This window comes from Galeopterus variegatus, unplaced genomic scaffold (assembly GCF_000696425.1).
Source record: "Galeopterus variegatus unplaced genomic scaffold, G_variegatus-3.0.2 Scaffold253, whole genome shotgun sequence".
Classification (NCBI taxonomy): Eukaryota; Metazoa; Chordata; class Mammalia; order Dermoptera; family Cynocephalidae; genus Galeopterus; species Galeopterus variegatus.
In genome coordinates, this window is record NW_007726364.1 from 692,807 (window position 1) to 714,680 (window position 21,874).

A 21,874-nucleotide genomic window follows, 5' to 3' on the forward strand; every position below is an offset into this window, starting at 1 on the left:
GATTTAAAGCTATCGCACCCCAAAGGAGATGACAATCCCCCCCCTTTTTTGAACTTTTTTATTAATATATTTTTTTGTTAAATTTCTTTGTATTTTTTTCCTGCAAGACTTGGTGTTGGCGGCACTGTTGTAATTTAACTTCAATCCAAATTCCATGAAATAGAAATCAGAAGTAAAGGTTGAGAGGGGAGGAAGGAGGGAGGCAGGCCAAGGAGTAAACAGAGTTTGACTAGAAAAAAGAAGAGGTGTGTGTGGTGGGCATTCCTGGGCAAGGCCATTCCATGAGGGAGGGGGTTGGCAGGCAGTTTGCCTCTGCCTCATGCAGGGGAGGGAGGGAAGATCCCCTGGGGACCCTACAGTCCCTTCTTCCTTAGGGCTTCCTGCCCCCAGGGGAAAGCTAGTACCAGGCATTAGCCACAGCCTCAAACAGGGCTCTCCATCCACCTCTCACCTCGGGCTTGACTCTCACCTCTGCGCTGCCTGGAAAGTGTGTGAGAGACTGACTCCCTTTGCTCCCCTCCTTCTGTTGTTTTCCCATTTACAAGATTCTGATGCGATGGGGCTTGAAGGGATATAACCTATTTTGAGACGACTAAACTGTCACACATTCCGCTGCCCTACGAGCTCCTGTTATCTTGTCTGGTTCCACCCCCCAGAAATGCCTCCCCCCACCACAACTGCCAGAGTTGGGGAGTGGAGTCCTTGCTCAAGTGCCTCTAACCCTCCACAGTAGAAATGTCTTCTTCAGGCCCCTTAGGAATTTAATCAAAGGCCACAAGTGAGTCCAGACCAATCAAATAAACTTAGGGGAGGACAGAAGGGTGGGAGAGGTCAGTGGCAAAGTCTGGGAAGGGGTGGACTAGGCTGCATTGGATATTTTTTGTTCCTTTACACATTGTTCTGGGCATAGCATGCCACCATAGGGGGTTGAAGGAGGGGCTGGCTGATGAGGAAAGAAAGAGGGAGATGCTAGGGAGTTATTCTGCTTTTCACTTCCCTTATCTCTCTCAGGGAAGGATGGAGCTAGGCAAGAACCTAGCCCAGTGCTTGGAGGTGAGATAATATCCTCCAAGGTAACAGGTGGAGGCTGCACCTCTTCCAGCTTTTTCACTAGGCCTCAGAGGGATGCCAGGCCCCTTGGGCCAGGCGCCACAGCAGCTCAGCTAGTGCCTCACTCTGCATTCAGTCACCCCTTCTCCACTTTCTTCCTCCTCTCCATTCGGCTTCCAGGAGACTCCTCAGGACATCAAACCCCCACCCTCTGCAAAGTTTAGGTCTAAAGAAAAGATGGGGAGGGCATGGGGCGATGGTCTGACTTAGATTTGTGTGTCTCAGAGAAGACAGCAACTCTGAGAGAGAAAAGCCCTTCATATGTAAACAATCTAGAGAAAAGGGGTTGGGGTGGGGAAGGGAGTGAGGAAGACAGGCAGATTCAGAATAAATGAGATAATCTGAAGGAAGAGAGGGAAAGAAAAAGCAGGAGACAAAAGTAAAGGAGGACAGAAAAAAAAAGGAAAGCGATATGAGAAAGAAAGGAGAAAAAACAACCAGGAAGAGGGAGAGAGAAAAAGGCAGGCCAAAGGGGTGAAGAGGCAGGCAACCAAAGCCAGAACTAGGCCAGGAAGTAGCCTCAGGTGAGGAGCTGGGAGAACAGGAATGCCAGGCTGAGGTCCAGGAGGGCCACGGCTCCTACCACCAGGGGGTTGGCAGCTCCCTAGAGAGACAAGAGGGGGAAGCAGGCTCAGTCCCTGAAGACCAGCTCTAGCACTAGGTCTCACCTTCCTGCCGAGGCTGAGGTGTAAAAGCTGAAGGGTCCCAGGCACCTCCCTGCAGAGGCTGGAGCAGGGGAATCTCCAACCCTGGTTTTGGATTGCAAAACATGCCTATGCGCCCAGGCAGGGCCCCACCTTTCTTCTGGCACCCTCAAATCAGGGACAGCCCTTCCTCCCTCCACTCCCCTCCCACCAGCATATCATGCAGCCCAGGCAGAAGGTGCCTGGCCTTAGTAGCAGACATTGGCAGCCGCCACCTGGTACTGCAGTAAGGCAGAGGGATGAAGGGGTGAGGATATGGTTGCTAGGAAACAGGAGAAGGCCTGGAGTCCAATCAGAGTAGAGGGTTCTGGGGAAACTCAGCCTCTCCAGGATTTCTGCCTTCTTTCCTATTTCCCTTCTTCCCAGGAGAGGGAGGGAGAGTCAGGGTAGGGAGGGAACAATCTTTTTCTTTTTTATTTCTGGGTACCAAAGAGAGAAAGTGTGGAGGTGGGGGTGGGGGTGGAGTAGGAAACTGGAAGCTAGAAACTATATGCAAGGAGAGCAGGGAAAAATGCTCTGACTCTACTGTTAATTATTAGTTTGTAACCCTGGGCAAGTTGCATTAAGTGCTCTGGGCCTCAGTTCCCCCATCATCAAATAAGGCAGTTGGACTTGAAGGTTGTTAAGATGCCTTCCAGCTTGAAAATTCTCTATTTTTTAAAGGTGGGATATGGTCCACGACTGGCTAGGCAGAGAGGAAGCTTAGTTGAAATGAAAGCCCCTCAGGGGATCAGACAGGTTTGGAAAGGGTGGGAGGTGAGGCTTTGAGAAGAGGGCACAAAATGAGGACAGAGGATGTCTCACCGGTTGGGCTGGCCTCTCGGTTGCAGCAGCCTCCTCAAGCTCTTCCATCAGGCACCCAGCATCAGGACCCCACAAGGACGGGCCCCTCAGGACCGGTGTGGTGACAGGCTTAGGCTCCAAGCCTCCCGGAGCCCTCAGCTGGGGCGAGGGCTCTTCATCTTCCCCCTCCTCCTCTCGGAGACTTTCTGAACTGTCACTGCAGCCTCCAAGGAGTGGGGAACCATCTCTCGGCCCTGGCCCCTGCATCCCAGCCTCATCCTCAGCCTCATAGCCAGCTAGTTCCTCTGCCTGCTCTCCTGGGTGCCCCCACTCTTCAGACCAAGCTTTGGGACTGGAGAAGGGACCCCGGTCCCCTCTAGGAGGCAGTGAGCTCCGGCAGGCAGGGGGTCCCCAGGGCTGGCGGGAGGAGGCAGGACTGCTGGGCAGTTCAGGTGAGCCCTCTGAGGGGGTCAGTCCATTCTCATACACCCCAGGGCTGTCCTCATCCAAGGGCTCTGTGTCGGAACCTTCTGAGTCCTGCCTGCGTCTGCGGCCTAGGCAGGGAGAGCTAAGAATCAGATGGGCCTATCTTGGGCTGGGGAGGCTACAGCTTTATCCCCCTGGCTGGGCACTTCTGCTAGACCCCCAAACCACCAATACCCTACTTCATAAATTCCCAGTCCCACTCCCCAGACAGATGGAGGGTGGCCTGGCCCCCACCCTCCATCCACTTTGGCCCTCATACCTTGGCTTTTCCCATTCCCAGCTGCCCTATGGGGCTTCCCACCCCCTTTCCTCACACCTGAGCTTCTCTAACTCCCCAGGGGCCTCACCCCACTTCCCAGACTGCCCACGTCTCACCTGGGGCCTCTAGCATGGGTTGCAGGTCCTGGGCTATCAGTTTGGCCATTCGTGCTGCCTCCACAGCCTTCTCAGCGACACTGCTGGCTGCCACCGCCTTTAGGAGGGCGTCTGCTGCCCTGTCGGTTCCAGGGGATAGGGACTTGGCAGACCTTCTCCCACTTCATATTAGTCCCTGCCCAGATGCTTTAGCACCCTTGCCCATCTTCCCACACATCCTGTCCCCCTGATCTGAGCTCACCTCTGGAGTCCTCACCCTTCCTCACACTCTGCCAGGTGTTCCCCTTCCTGGGCAGGCCAGGGCAGGTCTCCTTCAGTTTCCTCTCCAGGACCTGGGCTGTGTTTATGTCATCGCTTCCTCCTGCTGCTCTCACACCCTTCTACCATTATGTCCTGTAGTAACACTTCCTTCATCCAGCTGCAGGGGCTAGGCCCTCCCCGAACTCTGTGATTCCATTCCTGTCCTGTTCCCATCCCGGTGACAATGGAGACCTCACTCTCTTAGTACATCCTCCACAGTCCTGCTTGGTGCTTATAAACTATGCCTATGCCCTTTTTGCAGTCGATAAGTCCTGTTGTTGTCACCCCCTCTCATGCCCCTGGAGTCACACACCTCTCTGTGGGGTGCAGGGTGTGCCCTGACCTTGCTCCTGCCCTCCTAGCAGTTTTACTGTCCCCTGCCCCATTATTCTGGACCACCCTCTCCCTCATGTTTGGAGCCTTTGTCTCCTCTCCCCTTTCCACTGCCAGCCCTCCTTATCGTTGAATTCTACCTCTTCCAGCACAGATTTCCTGACATGACAATTTCACATCTTGCTTTTCTTCAGCCTCTTCTTTTTTTTTTTTTTTTTTTTTTAAAAGATGACCGGTAAGGGGATCTTAACCCTTGACTTGGTGTTGTCAGCACCACGCTCACCCAGTGAGCCAATCGGCCATCCCTATGTGGGATCCGAACCCTTGGCCTTGGTGTTATTAGCACCGCACTCTCCCGAGTGAGCCACAGGGCCGGCCCTCTTCAGCCTCTTCTGTTATCACATTGTTCTCCCCACTCATCACTGCTGCTACCCCCTGACCCACCTTATGCTTTTCTGCGCTCTGGAACTGAAGTAGGGATGGGTCTCCCCTTTCTGCCACGATCCCCTCTCCCTGCTAATATGCATGCTCTCTCACCATTGTGATATACCTTCAGCTCCTAGTCTTTCTTCACAACCCCCACCCCGTCCTTCCCTGCTCCTTAGGTACAGGGAACCTTGAAGCATTATCCATCCTTCCCCCATTGTTGTGTTGCACATCTCCCTCTGATGTCAGATGATTCCTCAATTTTCCCTTCCCTTTCATCCTCACTGTTAATCGTAGATGCCTTGTAATCTCATTAAATTAGTTCTGTAATCCAGACTGAAGATGGGACACAAAGGAACAGGGATAGAGGTAATCAGATGTACTTGCCTTGAGCTTGAATGGATCAAAACCCATGACACCCTTTGGCCACAGGCCTGTTTTATTTGGCGTAGGAAAGCAGTCTGGGTGAGGAGGAGGAGGGTGGTCCCTTGTAGCCTTAAGTCCACCTCTTATTTATATACTTTGGGAGATATGGTCAGCCTCCTCCTCTCAAACCAGGTGGGTCAAGGACCTTTAGAGCCTGTTTGGAGGGACGTCAGATAAACCTTGTTCTATCTTAGTGCTTTCAGACTCTATATGACTAGCCCTGTCATGAAACTGAGCTGGTCTCAGGGTCTGGGCAGGGTATGAGGATCACAGTCTTCGGCTGCAATGAGTTCTACTGGCAGCCATGAAACTGGCGCACTGACAAAGGCTTATGTTTTTTTGTATATGGAGGGTATGGATGATCAAGTCCTAGACAGTAGACTTAGTCTGTGCTCAGGCATCAGGCCAGGCTCAGGCTACCTGGCAGAGGCACCTGCTGCTGAGGCTCTGCTGTTTCCATGGCAGCCAGCAGCCAATCAGGGTTGCCAGGCCTGTTGCTGGGGCGACCAACCAGCCTCCTCCCACTGCCTGATCCTCTAGTTAGGGAGATCAGTTTTTCCTGCACATGCCTCCACCCGATCTAGCCTAAAATGTTCCCTGGTACTCTGCCCTCCCCCTTCCCTGGCTGAAGGCCATGGATTCTAACATCTAGACACTCAGATATATCTACGGATACACATTCTCTGGCTCAAGTGTCTACTCTGGGTTTGACATGTTTATATTCACACGCACACACACACACATACACACAGACCCTGTCAACCATTATACAAACTAACTGAAGCATATTTGGACATATCCTGATCTCTGACTCTCTGAAACAGTCTCAGATTTACACAAAATCCCTCAACAATGTCCCCACCCCTTATAAAGAAAATCTAATACATAATAATTCAAATAAGTGAGTTGTATAAATTAGGGGCCTGTGAATCTCATTACAAATGGGTTTTGGTTTACTTTAGAACTGTGCTATCTAATTCAGTAGTCACAAGCCATATGTGGCTATTAAGCACTTGAAATATGGCTACTCTGAATTAAAATGTTTTATAAGTGTAAAACACATACAGATTTCAAAGACTTAGCACAAAAGGAATACAAAATATCTGAATAATTTTATATTGATTACAGGTTGAAATGAAAATATTTCGGATATATTGGTATAAACAAAAACATATTATTAAAATTCATTTCACCTGTTTCTTTTTACTTTTTAATGTGCCTACTAAAAGATTTAAAATTACATATTTGCATTACATTATATTTCTATTGGATAGTGCTGCTGTAGATAGCAAGGTTCCTGATGCATATATATACAATCTAATTTACAGAAAGAAAATGTCATTTATTTATTTAACTTATTTTTTGGTGGCTGGCTGGTAGGAGAATTCGAACCCTTAACCTTGATGTTACAATACCAAGCTCTAACCAACTGAGCTAACCAGACGGCCCAGAAAACGTCATTTAAAGGCACACTTCCTCCCCTCGAACCTTTATCAATTTGGTAAAAGGAGGCAGAGCAGGCAAAGGTGGGACAGACTATCTTTTCAGGTGGATAAGTCAGCCGTGCAAACTAAACCTCCCAAAGGCCCAAGGCTGAAATGGTGTAGTTGGGAAGGGACACTCCCCGTTCTGCACAGGGCTGATGCTCTTGGCCTGACGCCTGGAGGCTGGATCAGCTGCAAGAGGAGGAAGACTAGGGACATGTTTGAATTCCAAGAGGTTTCTGGGCCTGCACAAAGCAGTGCTCATTGCTACTCCCACACACAACAATGTATTCCACAGACACACATCTCCACACAAAAGGCACTGAGATACACTTACAGTCTTACACCACCTCCCTCAAATACCCAGCCACCCACAGTTACACCTACATCCACCTGTAGCCTCAGTTATAAGCATGCCAAATACGCAAGGATACAACTGCCTAGCCTTAGGCCTGCTCTTCCCCACCAGTCCCTAGTCCTTGAGTCTTGGCCCTCCCTTAGGCAACGCCTCCTCTCCCTGACCCCAGCGCATCCTCTTGCCCAACTTTGGCCTCGTTTCTACCGGACGCCCACCTGGCAGCGGCGATCTCCTGGCGCTGACGGGCAGCGCTCACGGCTCGACGGGCGCCCTCGACAGCCCTGTCCACCTTCTCCTTGACTTTGCCCCTTCGAAGGGCCAGGGGCAGGAGGCTGCGGACACGCCCCCCGTGCACCAGCCGGTTGCGCTTGTACTTGCCCTCCTCGCGGGAACCGTCGGGGCGGGTTGTGCGCCCGTAGCCGTGCCGCCGGTTGCCCAGCCACTCCCCCTCGTAGCGCAGCCCGTTGGAGCGCTGGCTCACGCCGTAGCCACTGCGCCGGTCGGCGCGCCACTCGCCCGCATACACCTCTGTGGCCGAGCCCTCGATGAGGGCAGGTGGCGCTGGGGCCGGGGGCCCGCTGGCCTCGGAGCCCGGGGGTCCTGTGCTGCCCACCTCGCTGCTCACCTCGCTGCGCAGGGAGCCCCGCTTGCTACCCAGGGAGCTGCGGCGCCCGCCCGCCCGGAGCCCGCTGAGCAGCAACGAGCGGCGGAAGAATCCGCCCGCCGCCGCTGTGCGCTTTCGCGAGGACGCGCCGTCGGCGTCCCCGGGCCCGGCCAGCACAAAGCCGCCCCGGGAGCCCGAGGCGGGGCTGCCTCCCTCGTCGCCGGGCAGGGGCAGGGGCGGGGGCGGCGTCGGGGGGTCGCTGTGGCCCGAGTCCAGGGGGGTGCGGCGGGGCGAGCGCAGCAGCGCCGCCTGATGGTAGGGCACACTCTGGCGCACCCCGTAGCCGTGGCGCTTCCCGGCCTGCCACTGGCCCTGGTAGGTGCCTGCGGGCGGGGAGGGGTGGGAGAAAGAGTCAAGACCCGCCCCTCGGTTCCTTGCAGCCAGGCCCCGAGAGCCCCTGGAAGCACGTGTCAGGTGGGAGAGGTGGAGGCAGTTAATGCGGAGGTCGGGGAAGGCACTATGAGGTGGGGACAGGCCAGGCTGGGTCGGAAGGTGTGGAAGAGCAGAGTAACGATAGGCAGGCAGCAGGACATACATGGATTTGGGCAGTGCGGAAAGGGGGAGGGACGGGCAGGCTGGGCTGTGAGGGACAGGCTGACGGGGGGTGTATAAGATAGGCATAGGTATGTGACAGGCAGACAGGACTAGGAGGGGTAGGCTGACTGAGGAAGTAAGTGCGAGCCGACAGGCAGAGGGACGGGGTGTGAGGGCAGGTAGATTGGGACGAGGGAGAAGCAGGCCGGAGACAGACAAATGAGGAAGGCACGAGTGTGGTGGTGGTGGTGGGAGAGGGCTGAAAGATGGGGAATGGTACGGGGGACAGACGGAGGCGTGGGGGACAGAAGGATGGGCGCAGGGGGCGCAGGGGGCTGGGGAAGGCACACGCGGGACAGGCGGGCGGAAGGCGCACGCGGACGAGCAGACAGACAGGAGTGGGCCGGGCTCGCACCTCCGTCGGAGTAGGTCTCGGTGCCGTAGCCGTCCTGGAAGCCGTCCTTCCACAGCCCGGCGTAGCGCAGGCCGGACACGCTCTCCCACACGCCGCTGCGTCCCTTCAGTCCGCCCAGCCACTCGCCGCGGTACGTCCAGCGGCTCTTGCGCTCCACGCCCAGCCCTTCGCGCTTGCCCTGCTGCCAGTGGCCCTGGTAGCTGTGTCCGCCGGGCCCCGTGAAGACGCCCAGCGACTCGAAGCCGTGCGCCCAGCAGCCGCTGTACTCGCCCTGGGCGCCGGGCCCCGTGCACACGCCGTAGCCATGTGCCCGCCCCGCCTCCCAGCCCCCCACGTAGCAGCCCCCGTCGTCAAAGTCGAACTTGCCCCCGGGGGACATGCATGTAGTTGGCGCGGCCTCAGCCCCCCGGCGGCTCAGCGCATCCTGAGGCTGGAGAGCCGGCTGGGGGCCTGGGAGCCGGGCGAGGCCTGGGGGCGGGGGCAGTTAGACCTGGGCCGGGCGGGGGGGCCCGAGCGCGGGCAGGCAGGGCCGGACCCTCATCCTGAGTGGCTGCGGAGAAAGGGAGGGGGCAAATCGCGAGCGAGGCCCCTCCTCTGCCTGCTGCCCGCTGGCCGGGTGGCTCTGGGGCATCAGCGCCGCCCCCCAACGGCCCCCCCCCACCCTTCGGCAGCATCTTCCAGAAGCTCCCGAGCTTTGGGGGCACAGGGGCTTCTCATCCCTCCGTTCTTGTAGAGGGCCCCTCCCAGGACTTGGGGCCCCAACCTCAAACGGGAGTCCCACTTCTCCCACCTAGAACCCCAAAGTGCCGAGTGTGGATGGCAGTTGGGAGGTCGCGAGAGGGGGCTGGGCAGAATCGTAGCCACCCGCTTCCCTGGTTACTGTCAGGACCCCAATGTCCCGGTTCTTTGGCTTCCCTGGCAAAGGGGGGAGGTGTAGGAAATGGAGGGGGAGGATCGGAACAAGGTGGGCGGACGGTTTGTCGGGGGAAATGTGGGGATGGGGGAGGCTCTGCAGGGGAAAGGCCGGGGTGGGGATGGACAGACAGGCAGAAGGGATGGGGCAGGTTACTCACCATGTGGTCTGGGGCTCAGGCTGCCTCTCAGGCACAGCATCCATGGCGGGATACCTCCACTCCCACCTCACCCGGACAAGCCAAGCCCCCTCCCCTTCCGGAGAGACTGCTCCAACCCAGAGAGGGAAGGTGGGGGAGCCGAGGGAGAGAGTCCCCTCTCTCCGTAGCTGGAGGAGCAGGCTGGTGGGGGGGGGGTGGGCGGCGAGGTAGTGGCAAGGCTGGGGGGAGATGAGAATAGTGTAGGGGGGAAAATCTGCTTTGGATGGAGATAGGGAAGAGGAACTGGGAGCTGGATGCGAAGGGGGAGGGGGCTATCAAGAGGGGGTGTTTTTATTATTTTTTTCTTCTTATGGTTGGGAGAGGAAAAAAAGAAAAAATCAAAATTCCGATTCCATCCCAGCACAAATCAATGTTTGCTCCATCCCAGCATCACGGGGGAGGCAGGGCCAGGCAGATTTAAAGGGGCAGGGAGAAGAGAGGAGAGAGGGTGGGGAGAGGAGCAGACGGATGAAGAGACGGTGGGATGATGGGGGTGGTGGGGGAATGCCCAGGCAGAAGAGGGTGGGTGCCCGCTAACCCTGCGGTCAGGGAGGAGGTAGGTCTAGGGGAGGACGACAGGCACACAGACCCCCGGGGTGGGAAGAAACCCTGGCATGCGGGCAGGGAGTGGGGTGAGGCGGAGGGGAGGGGAGAGGAGCCAGGGGGAGGAGACTGAACTGAAGATGGGGAGGCAGGGGAGGCTGAAGCCAGGCGGGGGAGGAGAGATGCTGGCGAGGCCGGGAGAGGGCGAGAGGAATACAAAGAAAGAGGTGCAGGGGTGAGAGCTAACGAGGAGGAGATACAGCCAGAGAGGGAGGAAGGAGGGAGACCCGTTCTGGGGTTGGTGAGGGATGGCAAGGAGGAGAGAAGTGGGGGAGGAGGAAAGAAGGGGGAAAGAAATAGGTATGGAGACTGAGAGAGCGAAATAAGGGCTGTGAAGGGAGGCAGAAGCTCTGCAGAAGGAAGGGCAGGCGTGGGTATAGAAATCCAGGCAGAAAGAGCCTACACAGAGGCAGGAGGGCCGGAAGTGGTGTTCGTGGGGCCTTGGGGAGAAGATGAACCTGTCAGCTGCTTGGACTGAGGCCAGGAAGCCTTTGGACATGGAGGCAGTGTCTACCTAGTCCACTGTCCTCCTTCAGAAAACGCTGGTGGGGGACCAGGAGGCTCATCCTCTTGCACTTTCTGAGGAAGCTTGAAATATGACCCTGCCAGGAAGTCCGGCCCCACCATCCTCCACTCCCTACCAATGATTTCTCCTTGGGTTGCCCCTCTGAAGGGGCAGGGTTGTATGGCTTTTGAATGGGGAGCTGGGGGTCATGCTTGGCAGTGCCATGAAGATCCCCGGGCTTTGGAGTCTTCTCTTTTTCACAGAGGCAAAGATACATAGATATGCTTGGCAGGCCTTTATTGTGGCAAGGCCCCCTCCAGCCCACCCTCCGTTCTGTCTACTCACTGAGGAGCAGCATATCCTGGGCCTTACTGCTTACAGACAGAAGTAGGCACACACTGTCTTCCCTCCCCTTCAGCTCACTTAGACTCTGCATCTAGTTCTATCCCTGCCCCTAAGCATTTAGGAAGGAGGACACTGTCCAATTACACACAACAGGGTAGAGTCAAATGCACTCAATTGCTTTTGTTATACATGGCCTGGTCTACTCCTCCCCACTCCCTCCCCAGTCTCTACCCCCATTTACAGAGAAGAGAACTAAAGCCCAGAGGGGGAAGTCACTCACTGGAGATCACACAGCAGAGGGCACAGAGCTAGGACTAGAATGCTGGACTTCAGACATTTTGAGCCCTGTAACTCCTTCCAGGATTCCATGTATTTGGGAACCTTCCTTAGACCCAGGAGCTCAGCTTGAAATACTTCAGTAAAATAAAGAGCAGGAGGTTTGGAATAAACAGGGATTTCCCTTGCATTGTGTTTTCCTAAAAGTTTATATGAGGTTGGAAAACATGTAATTTTTTCTTTTATTAATCTCATGAGGTTACAAACATGTAAGTTTTTAACCTCCAAGGCAGGGACCAGATCTTCTAAGTACTTAACACAGGACAGGGCAGCTATGGGTCCACTTGGGACATGACTGTTGGTGGAGAGTTCCTTCATTCATTCATTTCTCCATTTAGCAATCATCTTTATAGTTCACTGTGTACCAGGTACGTAGCCAGGTGCTAGAGATACAGTGATGCACACCCTCATGGGTTTACTGTCTAGTGGAGAAGACAACCAGAAAGCAATTCTAGTGTGGTTGGTGCCATGGCAAGTCTGTGGGGTGGGAATAGAGAATGCAGTGGAACCTAGCTTAGGCCAGCTCCCTAGGGAAAGAGGCATTTAGGATGAATCCAGAAGGGAGTTATGGGGCAGGCTCAGCTGCATTGCTCACTCCTGCATATTCAGCCCTTCTCCACACAATGCCTTGTACCACTCTGCTCCTAAGATTCCCCTTTTCTCCAAGAAAAGGGGAAAACAAGAAAAACTGACCTATGAAGACCTGTGCTCTGTTCTTTAGGGAGAGAGGTAGGCAGGGTAAGTGGAAGTTAGGGCATGACGCCCTGTTGGTAGGATGACTCTATATGGTATTCTGAGCTGCCAATTAGGGTGTAGGCTCTGATATCTTGGGACATGTGGTACACACAGTCCCAGCTCCTCCTACACTCCCTGAGTGAGCCAGCCTTCCAGCCCCTTTCTGGTCTGTTCCTACAGGCCTTAAAATCCCCTCTTTCAGGTGAGGGACATTTTTTTTTCAGAGAGCACACTGGTTTGTTTTGTCACAATTTACCCATGTCCAGGTGTCACAGGAAAGGGAACTAACATGAAATGGAGCAGCTCTGTGCTTGAAGTCAGGTGCTGTGCTTGGCTTTCCATCTGTATTACCTCATTCAATGCTCACAGCAAAACTGTGACTGTGAGCAGTCCAGGCTAGGGGCCAAGAGCTGGGTTTCCAGAGATGGACAGACCCATGCCTGAATCCTGACTCTACCACTGACTAGATGGATAAACACGAGCACATTACTCAATATTCCGAGCTGCAGTTTGTGTATCTCTAAGGTGGGAATGTCATAACCTACTCCATAGCTTACTGTGAGGATTGGAATGATCATGGATGAATTGTATGTATGAATATGTGTGACAATATACGGAGGGAAAACCACTTGGCATAGTACCTGGTGCATAATAAATGCTCAGTTAATGGTGGCTTGAGAAATAGATTGGCATTATGCCAGTTTTATAGGTGAGGAATCTGCGACTCAGAATTTAACTAATTTGCTCACTGTTGCACAGCTAATTACATGGCAGTCCTTGGAGCTCAATATATATCAGACTCCCAAGTTAGTATGCTTTAACAAATGCCATTTTTGAGGGTCTGTTTATAAAAGTAAAACATGCTAATTGTAGAATTAGGAAAATACAGCAGAATGTCAAGAATAAAAATAAGGACCACCCATAGTCTCACTGTATAACAAACACTTTAGTGTATTTTCATGTAGTCTTCTCTTTTATGCATTTTTAATTTAACATAATTACTTAAATGCTGCATATACAACTTTGTATTCTACTTATTCACATAGCTTTACATTGTAAGCATTTTTCCGTGTCACTAAAATATCCTTGAATTTTTAATGGCTGCATAATATTCCACAGTTTGGATCCACACTAGTTTAACTATCCTAGCATAGCACTTTTATGCTGTTTGCACTTTTTATGCTATTAAAATTTAACATGTTTGTATACAAATCTTTGTATCTCTGATGCTTTCTTCAAAAAATGTTTTATCAAAAAAAATTTTATCATGGAAAATTTCAAAAATATACCAAAATAGACACAGTAGAATAAGGAAACCCCCGTACCTATCACCCAGCTTCAGCAACTATCACTCCTGACTAATCTTGTTTGCTCCTCCCCCATTTATTTCAAATTCCGGGCATCAATCTATCGCTTTCTTGAAGTTGGATTTTTAATGCAATAATATTACTGGGTCATAGGATAGAAACACTTTTTCAGATTTTGGCTTTATTTTGCCAGAATTACTTCTAAAAAAGTTGTACAATGTACACTGTCACCAATTGTGCATGAGAGTGCTGGTCTTATTGCACCTGCATTGACCTTTAGTTGTAAAACATACACACACCACACACCACACACACACACACACACACACACACACACACTGCCAACTTGACAGGTGAAGAGGGCTTTCTTTATATACATTTGTTTGATTGATTGCTGGGCTTACATTAAGAAGGCATCCAGTGACTCCCGTGGAGGAAACCCTCCTGAAGGGCATAGGAAAAAGGCCAGCACCTCCTGGGGACCTCAGCCGAGGTCTGTGGGATGGGGAACACATCTTTCCTGCTGTGCTGGGACCAGCTAGCTTCCCCCTGCCTCTAGAGCAGTAAGGAGCTTGGGAAGATCTCCTGCCTCATATCGTTGGCAGCCACCAGGGGTCAGGATGGGGCCAGAGATCCCGCTGGTGGGAGCAGGTAGGAATGGCCAGCAGCCAGACGCTGCATTTCCTCTGTCTGGCTACAGCAGGCTGGACACACGGCTCCCTTCTGCCCGTCAGATCATGATTCTAGAGTGTTCTGCATGACTGTTCTTCCCTATCTGACTGTCCCTGCCTCTCACTGCTCCCAAGTTTGCTGTGCTGAAAGGGAAACAGCCTGGCAGAAACCACACTGGATGTATGAGAACTTGGTTTTCCTTCCTCTTTCTGTAGGACTGGGTTCACTATGCAGCAGGGATTTTTAACTTGAAATCCATGAATTGAGGGACCCAAGGACAGGACTTGGGGACTGTGACCCCCTCTGAAACTGGGCAAATGGGGCGTGCATATCCTTTTTTTCTCCCCTCTGGGGAGAAGACAGTAGCTTTTGTGAGATTCATGTCCCCCAAAGTCTGGTATCTTCTGGTACCACATCCTCCCTTCTAAGCCTGTTTGCTTCCTACGGTGGCCGTGAAGAGAGCAGCTTGGTGTTGGAAACAGGGGTTTCTTGGGGGGTGGGATGGAGCTGAGAGAAGAGCTGGGTTTTCCATGGGGTGGGATGGAGTGTGGAAGGGGAGGTGGGCAGTACTCTAGTAACCACCTGGGCAGTTAACAGGGCTATGCTGTATTTGGGTACACAACAAGCTACTCTGTCTCACCCCGAGATGAATGTTTGTGCACTTTAAATGACTGGGCATGGGGAGCAGAGGATCAGGAAAGCTGATCCTTGGCCAGTAGTCTTGGACCCCTGGGTGGCAGCATGGGCAAGATGCCCAAGAGGTAGAAACCAGCCAGGTTACTTTGTACTGGGGCACTGCTTTAAGTCTTACCATAGTTTGCTCTAAGTCTTAACCCCTGTGCATGCATGGGTGGGAGGTGGGGTTAGAACCTGAGAGATTCTCAGAGCAATGCAGGCTTGCCCTACAGTGGAGAGAGGGGCTGGGAGCTTGGAGAGGCTGAGAGTCAAGGCCAGAGTCATCCATCTCATCAGATACGAAGAAAAAAACCTGAGCATTCCTAAATCCCATGTGAGTGCTTCATTTTATCTCATAATAGTATTCTATGTTTGCACATTAAGATAACCTGAAGATACAGCAAATTGTGACCATTACCTAAGTCCCTGTTTGCAGCTACATGAAGAGAAGGAGGCAGCCAGTAGAGGCCTAGCGGTTAAACTGCAATTATCATACATATGTGAACACAGGAAACACAGCTTTAGGCTTTAGGATTCTTTCTTTTTTTTTTTTTTTTTTTTAAAAAAAAGATGACCGGTAAGGGGATCTTAACCCTTGACTTGGTGTTGTCAGCACCACGCTCAGCCAGTGAGCAAACCGGCCATCCCTATGTGGGATCCGAACCTGGGGCCTTGGTGCTATTAGCACCGCACTCTACTGAGTGAGCTACGGGCCGGCCCAGGCTTTAGGATTCTTAGTTTCTGATGCTTACTCTGGACTTAGTAGTTACCCATCTTATTTGCCAGGGTGGCATTTTACCTCTTGCTGCAACTGCTACTTTTCACAGAACTTCCTTGTTAAATAGGAAATTAGCAGGTGTAAAGACAGATTGACATCTAGTTGACTCTTTCTGTCTGTTGAAAATAGAAAAATTGAGAAAAAATATTTAAAAGTGACAACTTCGAAGAAAAATGGGAACAAGTGTTTGATATAATGTGTGCCAAGAATAAATGCAGGAGATTTTGGTATCTGTGAAATCTATTTCCAGGTACAGAAGCTTCTCCTTCTGCCCCACGGCACCAGCAGGTGCCTGCCTCTTTACCCTCTTTGCCTTTGTGCGATGCTTTCTTCCAGACACAGCAAGCACGGGCTCTGTTCCTGCTGTTCATACTCCAGGTCCTCGGGGGCAACGCTGACCAGAATTGTCCTTGCACAAGTGTAAGGGCATTCACACCATAAGGTTAGCCCCCACCCCACACTTCCCTAATGAAGTCTCTTTTTAAAAGCATATGGATTTTTCCAATCTTTTTTTTTTTTTTTTTTTTTTTTGGTGGTAGTATGGGGATCCAAACCCTTGACCTTGGTGTTACCAACACCACACTCTAACTAACTGAGCTAACTGGCCAGCTCTCCAATCTGTTTTTGTTTTGTTTTCTTTTCTTTTTTGTTGACCGGTAGGGGATGGCAACCCTCGGCACGGTGTGGGCCACACCACGCTCAGCCAGTGAGCGCACTGGCCATCCCTATATAGGATCCAAACCCGCAGCCTCGGCTCCAGCGCCACACTCTCCTGAGTGAGCCACGGGGCCGGCCCATCCAATCTGTTTTTTGATTACAGTAGTGCCACCTTATCTTCAGGGGTTATGTTCCAAGATCCCCAGTGGATGCCTGAAACTGTGGATAGTACCAAGCCCGATATACTATTTCCCTGCTATACATATGAGTACATACCTATGATAAAGTTTAATTTATAAATTAGGCATGGTAAGAGATTAACAACAATGACTAATAATAAAATGGAACAATTATAACAATATACTGTAGTAAAAGTTATGTGAATGTGGTCTCTCTCTCTCTCAAAATATCTTACTGTACTGTACTCACCCTTCTTGTGATGATAAAATGCCTATATGATGAGATGAAGTGACGTGAATGACGTAGGCATTGTGACACAGTGTTAGGCTACTATTGACCTTCTGAAGATAAGTCAGAAAGAGGATCATCTGCTTCAGGTGATCCTGGATTACTGAATAATGACGATGTTCTTTTTTTTTTTTGTCTTTTTTACTGACCGATAACGGGATCGCAACCCTTGGTGTTGCGCCCGTACCGGGGACCGGCAACGGGATCGCAACCCTCGGTGTTGCGCCCGCCCCGTGCTCAGCCAGTGAGCGGGAACCAGTCTCCACATGGGATCCGAACCCTCGGCGGGAGCGCCGCCGCGCTCCCAAGTGGTGCGCTCTCCAGTGCACCACTGGGCCGGCCCCTTTTTTTTTTTTTTAAAAGGTGACCGGTAAGGGGATCTTAACCCTTGACTTGGTGTTGTCAGCACCAGGCTCTCCCAAGTTAGCCACAGGCCGGCCCAGTCATGACAATGTTGATGACTGGATGTCAAGAGCAGACAATGTGGAGGACTACTGGGCAGGTAGCATATACAGCATGGATATGCTGGACAACACTGGACAAAGGGATGATTCACATTCTGGGTGGGATGAAGTAGGACAGAGCAAGATTTTATCACGCTACTAGGAATGGCATGCAATTTAAAACTTGTGAATAGTTTATTTCTGGAATTTTCCATTTAATATATTCGGACCACAGAAAACAAAATCACGGATAAGGGGGACTACTGTACATAGCTTTCCAATAACCGTGAAATAGGTGGCGGTGCAGGCTGATCATTGCAAGGGACAGTGAGAAGTTAAGGTCAATTACACTGTTCAGTGAGGGCTAAGCAGCCAGTATGTCCCCTGTTCCATGGTGTGGGAGATACAAAAGACACTTCACACCTGACAGGTGTTGCTTCACACAGCTGGTAGTTCCTGAGCTGGGCCTCAGCCAGGGCACCCCCAGCAGCTCTCAGCTCTCCCTTCCTCACTGCACGGGGAACACCTGTCTGAGGGGGAGGCACCTCTGCTGTCTCCCTGTCAGTGCTGTGCCTGCTCACAGATGACGCTGACCGGCTGCCCAAGGGAGAGGGCACCACCAGGCCCTGGATTCTTTTTGTTTTGCAGATTAGGTGGGAGATAATAGTAATAGTAACTGACATTCATGGTAGGCTTACTATGTACCAAGCCCTGTGCTAAATTCTGTACTTGCATATCTGTAGCTGCAGTATCACGATAACTGTATGAGATAGACATTATTACTAACCCCATTTTACAGATAAGAATGTTGTGGATTAGAGAGGTTGGTAACTATGTCTTAGAACAGTGGTTCTCAGACTTTAGTATGCAACAGAATCACCTGCTCGTCTTGTTGAAACAGTGTGTGGGACCTCATCTCCAGAGTGTGATTCAGTAGTCTGGGGTGGGGTCCTAGAATTTGCATTTCTAACAAATTCCCAGGCGAGGCTGATGCTGCTGGACCAAGGACCACACTTTGAGAACCATGGCCCTAGGCCATCCAGCTGCAAAGCATGGAGTCGGGTCCACAGAGCAGTTCCTTTTGTCTCTAAAGCCTATGTTTTTTAAACTACTGCACGCACTGCCTTATTATGGACTTTTCATGGAGATTCCCCTAAACCCTGACCTTGGTGGGAGATCAGTGTGGTGAAGCAGGTAGCCAACCTCACTCAACAAATCCTTGTCGCACCCTTAGCTTTCTCCCCACCTGGAAAGATTTGTCCCAGCCTCCCAACTCTTTTTCCTTGTGGCTCTGTGCTGTGATATGAATCCCCAATGTGATGGTGTCAGGAGGTGGGGCTGTTGGGAGGTGATTAGGTCATGAGGGCAGAACCCTCATGAATGGGATTCATGCCCTTATAAAAGAGGCCCTAGAAATCTGCCTTTCTTCCTTCTACCATGTGAGGACACAGCAAGAAGGCGCCATCTATGAGCCAGGAAGCGGGCCCTCACCAACGCAGAGTCTGCTGGCACCTTGCTCTTGGACTTTCTAGCCTCTCTAGAACTATGAGAAATAAATGTCTGTTGTTTACAAGCCACCCAGTGTGTGATACTTTGTTATAGCAGCCCAAACTGACTAAGATGCTTTGTCACCAGTCAGGAATATCTTCCTAATGGCTCCGTTCAACCTGCTCCTCTGCCCTCGATTCTGGAAGCCATCCTGATCCTACCCAGCAGATGGGAGGACCCCACAGCAGTAACTTGCTAGCTTGGCTTCAAGGCCATGTGGCTGCTGGCCTTGCTCTGATCCTGGGGTTTCTTCTCACCTCTGGGTCTGACCTTGTGGCTTCATGCTCCAGACTACATAGCGACTGAGTATCCTGCCCCTGATCCCTGATGTCAACAGCCAGACCTCTCTTGTCCTGACCTCCTGCTTGCTGGTATTCTGACAGGTCTCTTCCTGCTTGGTCAATACCTGGCTTGTGGTGGGGCAGGAGCTGTCCTGAATATGTTCAGTGTCTGTGGGCATTCACCCTGCCGGGCTACACGTCTAATCATAATCCCGTCCTTGGAGAGGGGCTTACTTTCACCTCCAACCACCACTGTGTCCCCTTGCTGATAAGCTACAGGAAAAGGAGAATAAGGTAACTGTTAGTACACTAATTTTTAGTGGAGAGCCCAGCACCCCTCCCCTGCCAGAGCAAAGTTTTGGGCCAGACTGAGAGGGTAGTGTGACCCTATTTTGCAGCAGAAAGCGCTATGCAGGCATCATATGAATGTTGTAACCCAGACACCATATCCAGAAGCTCCAGTGTCAAGTAAGGCTCCCACCGCAAAAGGGCACTGTTTCATCTTTAATAAATTAAGCATTAAGCACAATAGAAGATTAAGAACAATAGAAGGCCAAGTGACTCATTTCCTTTCCTGGCCTTCAGACATCTAGGACAGTGTGACCTCAGGCTGTGGACAGGAAGGATGGCTTAAGGGTTGGCAGCAGTGGATGGGCCCCAAACCCTCCTCAGGAGACCCCTGAACAACTCTGGAAAGACTTATAACAGTTTTTGCCCTGACTGACAATATGCCAGGTCCTCTGGTGCTTGCCCTTGGTTCAGATTTGACTTCTGGGCTTTTGTTTCCGCAAGCATACCCTTGAACACTCCCCTTCCTGTCACATTCTCACCAGTTTCTGGGTCCCTGTCCAAGCAAACCCCCTCCTCTGGAATCCCATAGGAGTCAGTTCCTAGCACAGCTAAGGAGTGTCTTACACTGGATCTGTGGTTGCACTGCCCCCACCATGCCACTGGCACTAGAGTGTAGCAAAGCCTGACACAGATGAATAAAAACCTGGAGGCTGTCACGTGACTCTGGGGGCTGCCAGCCTCACCCCAAGCCCCACTCCAGGGGCTGGAGCCCTGGTTTTCTGGATTTGTTCTGTAATTCAAAGCTCAAGCTACTTCAGGCAAATCACCACACGGAAGGGGAGGAGGCAGGGAGGGAGAGGAGAGACAGCGTGTGGGGGTTCTGTAAACCACGTGGGAGCTGAGGAACTGGTCCTTAAACTGGGCTTGTCACATGGAATCCTGTCAGAAAGGAGAGGAAATGCTGGTGAGAGGGGGCAAAGAGGCCGGAAGTGCCTGGGGCTGGGACAAGCCCATCTGGACTGGACCCACCATCCTTTGGAAGGTATTCATGCCAATTAAATACCAATCTCATTTGGGTTTTGGATCTCATGGGCCTTTGGGTAGGAAGGTCAGAAGGCCTGGAGCACCCAAAGGACAGGAGAGCAGGGGTGACCCTGAGGTCTGCTAGGCTGGTAACCCATCTTCTCCAGACAAAACTTAGGTGTTAGGTCTGAGTTTATCCACAGGTTCCTCACAGGCCGCTGGCGCCCCTAATGAGGCTGCAGGGGGGCTTATCCCAGGTGTCTGCATAGACTCTGGAGTAAGGTAGGACCTGCCAGGTTGTAGCTTGTGTGTTTTTGGGAAAATTGTGTAACCCCTCGGAGACTCAGTTACTTACCTGCTGAGGAGGGTGTAATCATAACTCACAGGTTGTTAAGAGAGTTAAATGGCACAACATGGGAAAGTACCTGAGAGTGTGTGCCACAAGGACTGGCCCAGTAGTTCTTGGACCTGGCCTCCTTCACACCCCCTTCATCTAACTCCAGGTAGTAAGAGGTTGTGGCGCTATCACATGGCTCTCTGCCAGTTTCTGCGCCAGGAGCCTCAATCCCCAGCCCCTGTGACCTCTCAGAGCCTGTGACTGGTTGTTTCCAGTCCCCAGGATTCTGCCTGGACCTCTGGATTGGGAAGCTGGACACAAGCCTGCAGACTCCTTGGGGATCCTCATGGCTAGCATCTCCAAGCTGGGGTGGTGGGAGAGGGCACCTGTACTCCCCTCTTTGCAGGTAAGAACTGGCTCAAGTCCCCCAGCCCTGACTCAGCCACCCACTGTCTCCTGCTTCAAGGTTTCATTCTTTCTGGATGCAAAGCCATACAGGATTCTCTTCTCTACTAACTGCCAGGAAAGGGGACAAGGACTGGCTGTGGGTACTTCAAGATTTGGCCTTGCACTGATTCATATAGGGCCTTAGCTTGCCAGGATAAAAGGTTCCTGCTTAGAGGCAAGGGCAGAGGCATTAAAGATGACATATTGACTCCCTGCACAATTCTGCCAACTCTAGCCCTGACTGTCCTTACTGGGTACAGAAGCTGGGTTGTCAGTCCGGACCCATACTGAATCCAATGATTCTTGAGTATAGAGAAGAACTTTGTCTGGCAGGGCATATGTTCCATAGAGCTTCAAAAATAGAGAAATCCACCTAAAGCACAGTTGTGAAAGGATAAGCCAAAAGGGGCTAACGAGAGTGATTTGTGAACATCAGACCTAACTCTCTAGATGCAATTAACGAAAGATTTAAGCTTCAAGACTTACTCCCATGGCAGTTGTCATTAAGTTTTATACATGGCAGTTGCTGAAAAATGACCGCATAAAAGACACAGCCAGAAGAGAAGGCAAACACTAGGGAGAGAGCACTTGTGGAGGGTAACAGGCCTGTGTGCATCTTGGGCTGCCGGACAGGTGGGAAGCTTTGCAAACATAAGGCATGGCCTGGAGCCCCATCTGTGCCAAACATGGCACAAAGTCAGTGTCCCAGTCTTTGTGTGTCAGAAGCTATATCAACAAGACTGTCTCTCTTTTGGGTTTTCCCTATGGCATGTCACTACTAATTCATGTTTAGATTGTGGCCAGCTCTGACCCACAGCTTTTCTTCTATTATTCTTGTACTCAGCCAGTTGAGTGCCAGTCTGTATTTGTGGGATTTGATTTTCTATCTCTATTTTTAGGAGAGCAATGTTGT

General features: G+C 51.7%; 1 protein-coding gene across 3 annotated transcripts; it reads right to left on the minus strand.

The window, feature by feature from the left end:
* Nucleotides 1-44: 44 nt before the first annotated feature.
* On the minus strand, nucleotides 45-19,152 carry JPH4 (junctophilin 4). 3 transcript variants are annotated; one of them, XM_008566592.1, is made up of 9 exons: nucleotides 19,141-19,152; nucleotides 11,268-11,271; nucleotides 9,472-10,072; nucleotides 9,189-9,313; nucleotides 8,399-8,948; nucleotides 7,001-7,772; nucleotides 3,459-3,577; nucleotides 2,619-3,151; nucleotides 45-1,714 (listed from the first exon to the last, which is right to left on the minus strand). In XM_008566592.1, exons 5-9 carry the CDS (start codon nucleotides 8,775-8,777, stop codon nucleotides 1,631-1,633), a joined length of 1,887 nt encoding a protein of 628 aa, XP_008564814.1. In that variant the 5' UTR covers nucleotides 8,778-8,948; nucleotides 9,189-9,313; nucleotides 9,472-10,072; nucleotides 11,268-11,271; nucleotides 19,141-19,152; the 3' UTR covers nucleotides 45-1,630. The 3 variants fall into 3 exon arrangements, with proteins under 3 accessions (XP_008564814.1, XP_008564813.1, XP_008564812.1); XM_008566591.1 differs by lacking the exons at nucleotides 11,268-11,271; nucleotides 19,141-19,152 and having other exon boundaries at nucleotides 9,472-10,115; XM_008566590.1 differs by lacking the exons at nucleotides 9,189-9,313; nucleotides 11,268-11,271; nucleotides 19,141-19,152 and having other exon boundaries at nucleotides 9,472-10,115.
* Between the last annotated feature and the right edge of the window lie 2,722 nt (nucleotides 19,153-21,874).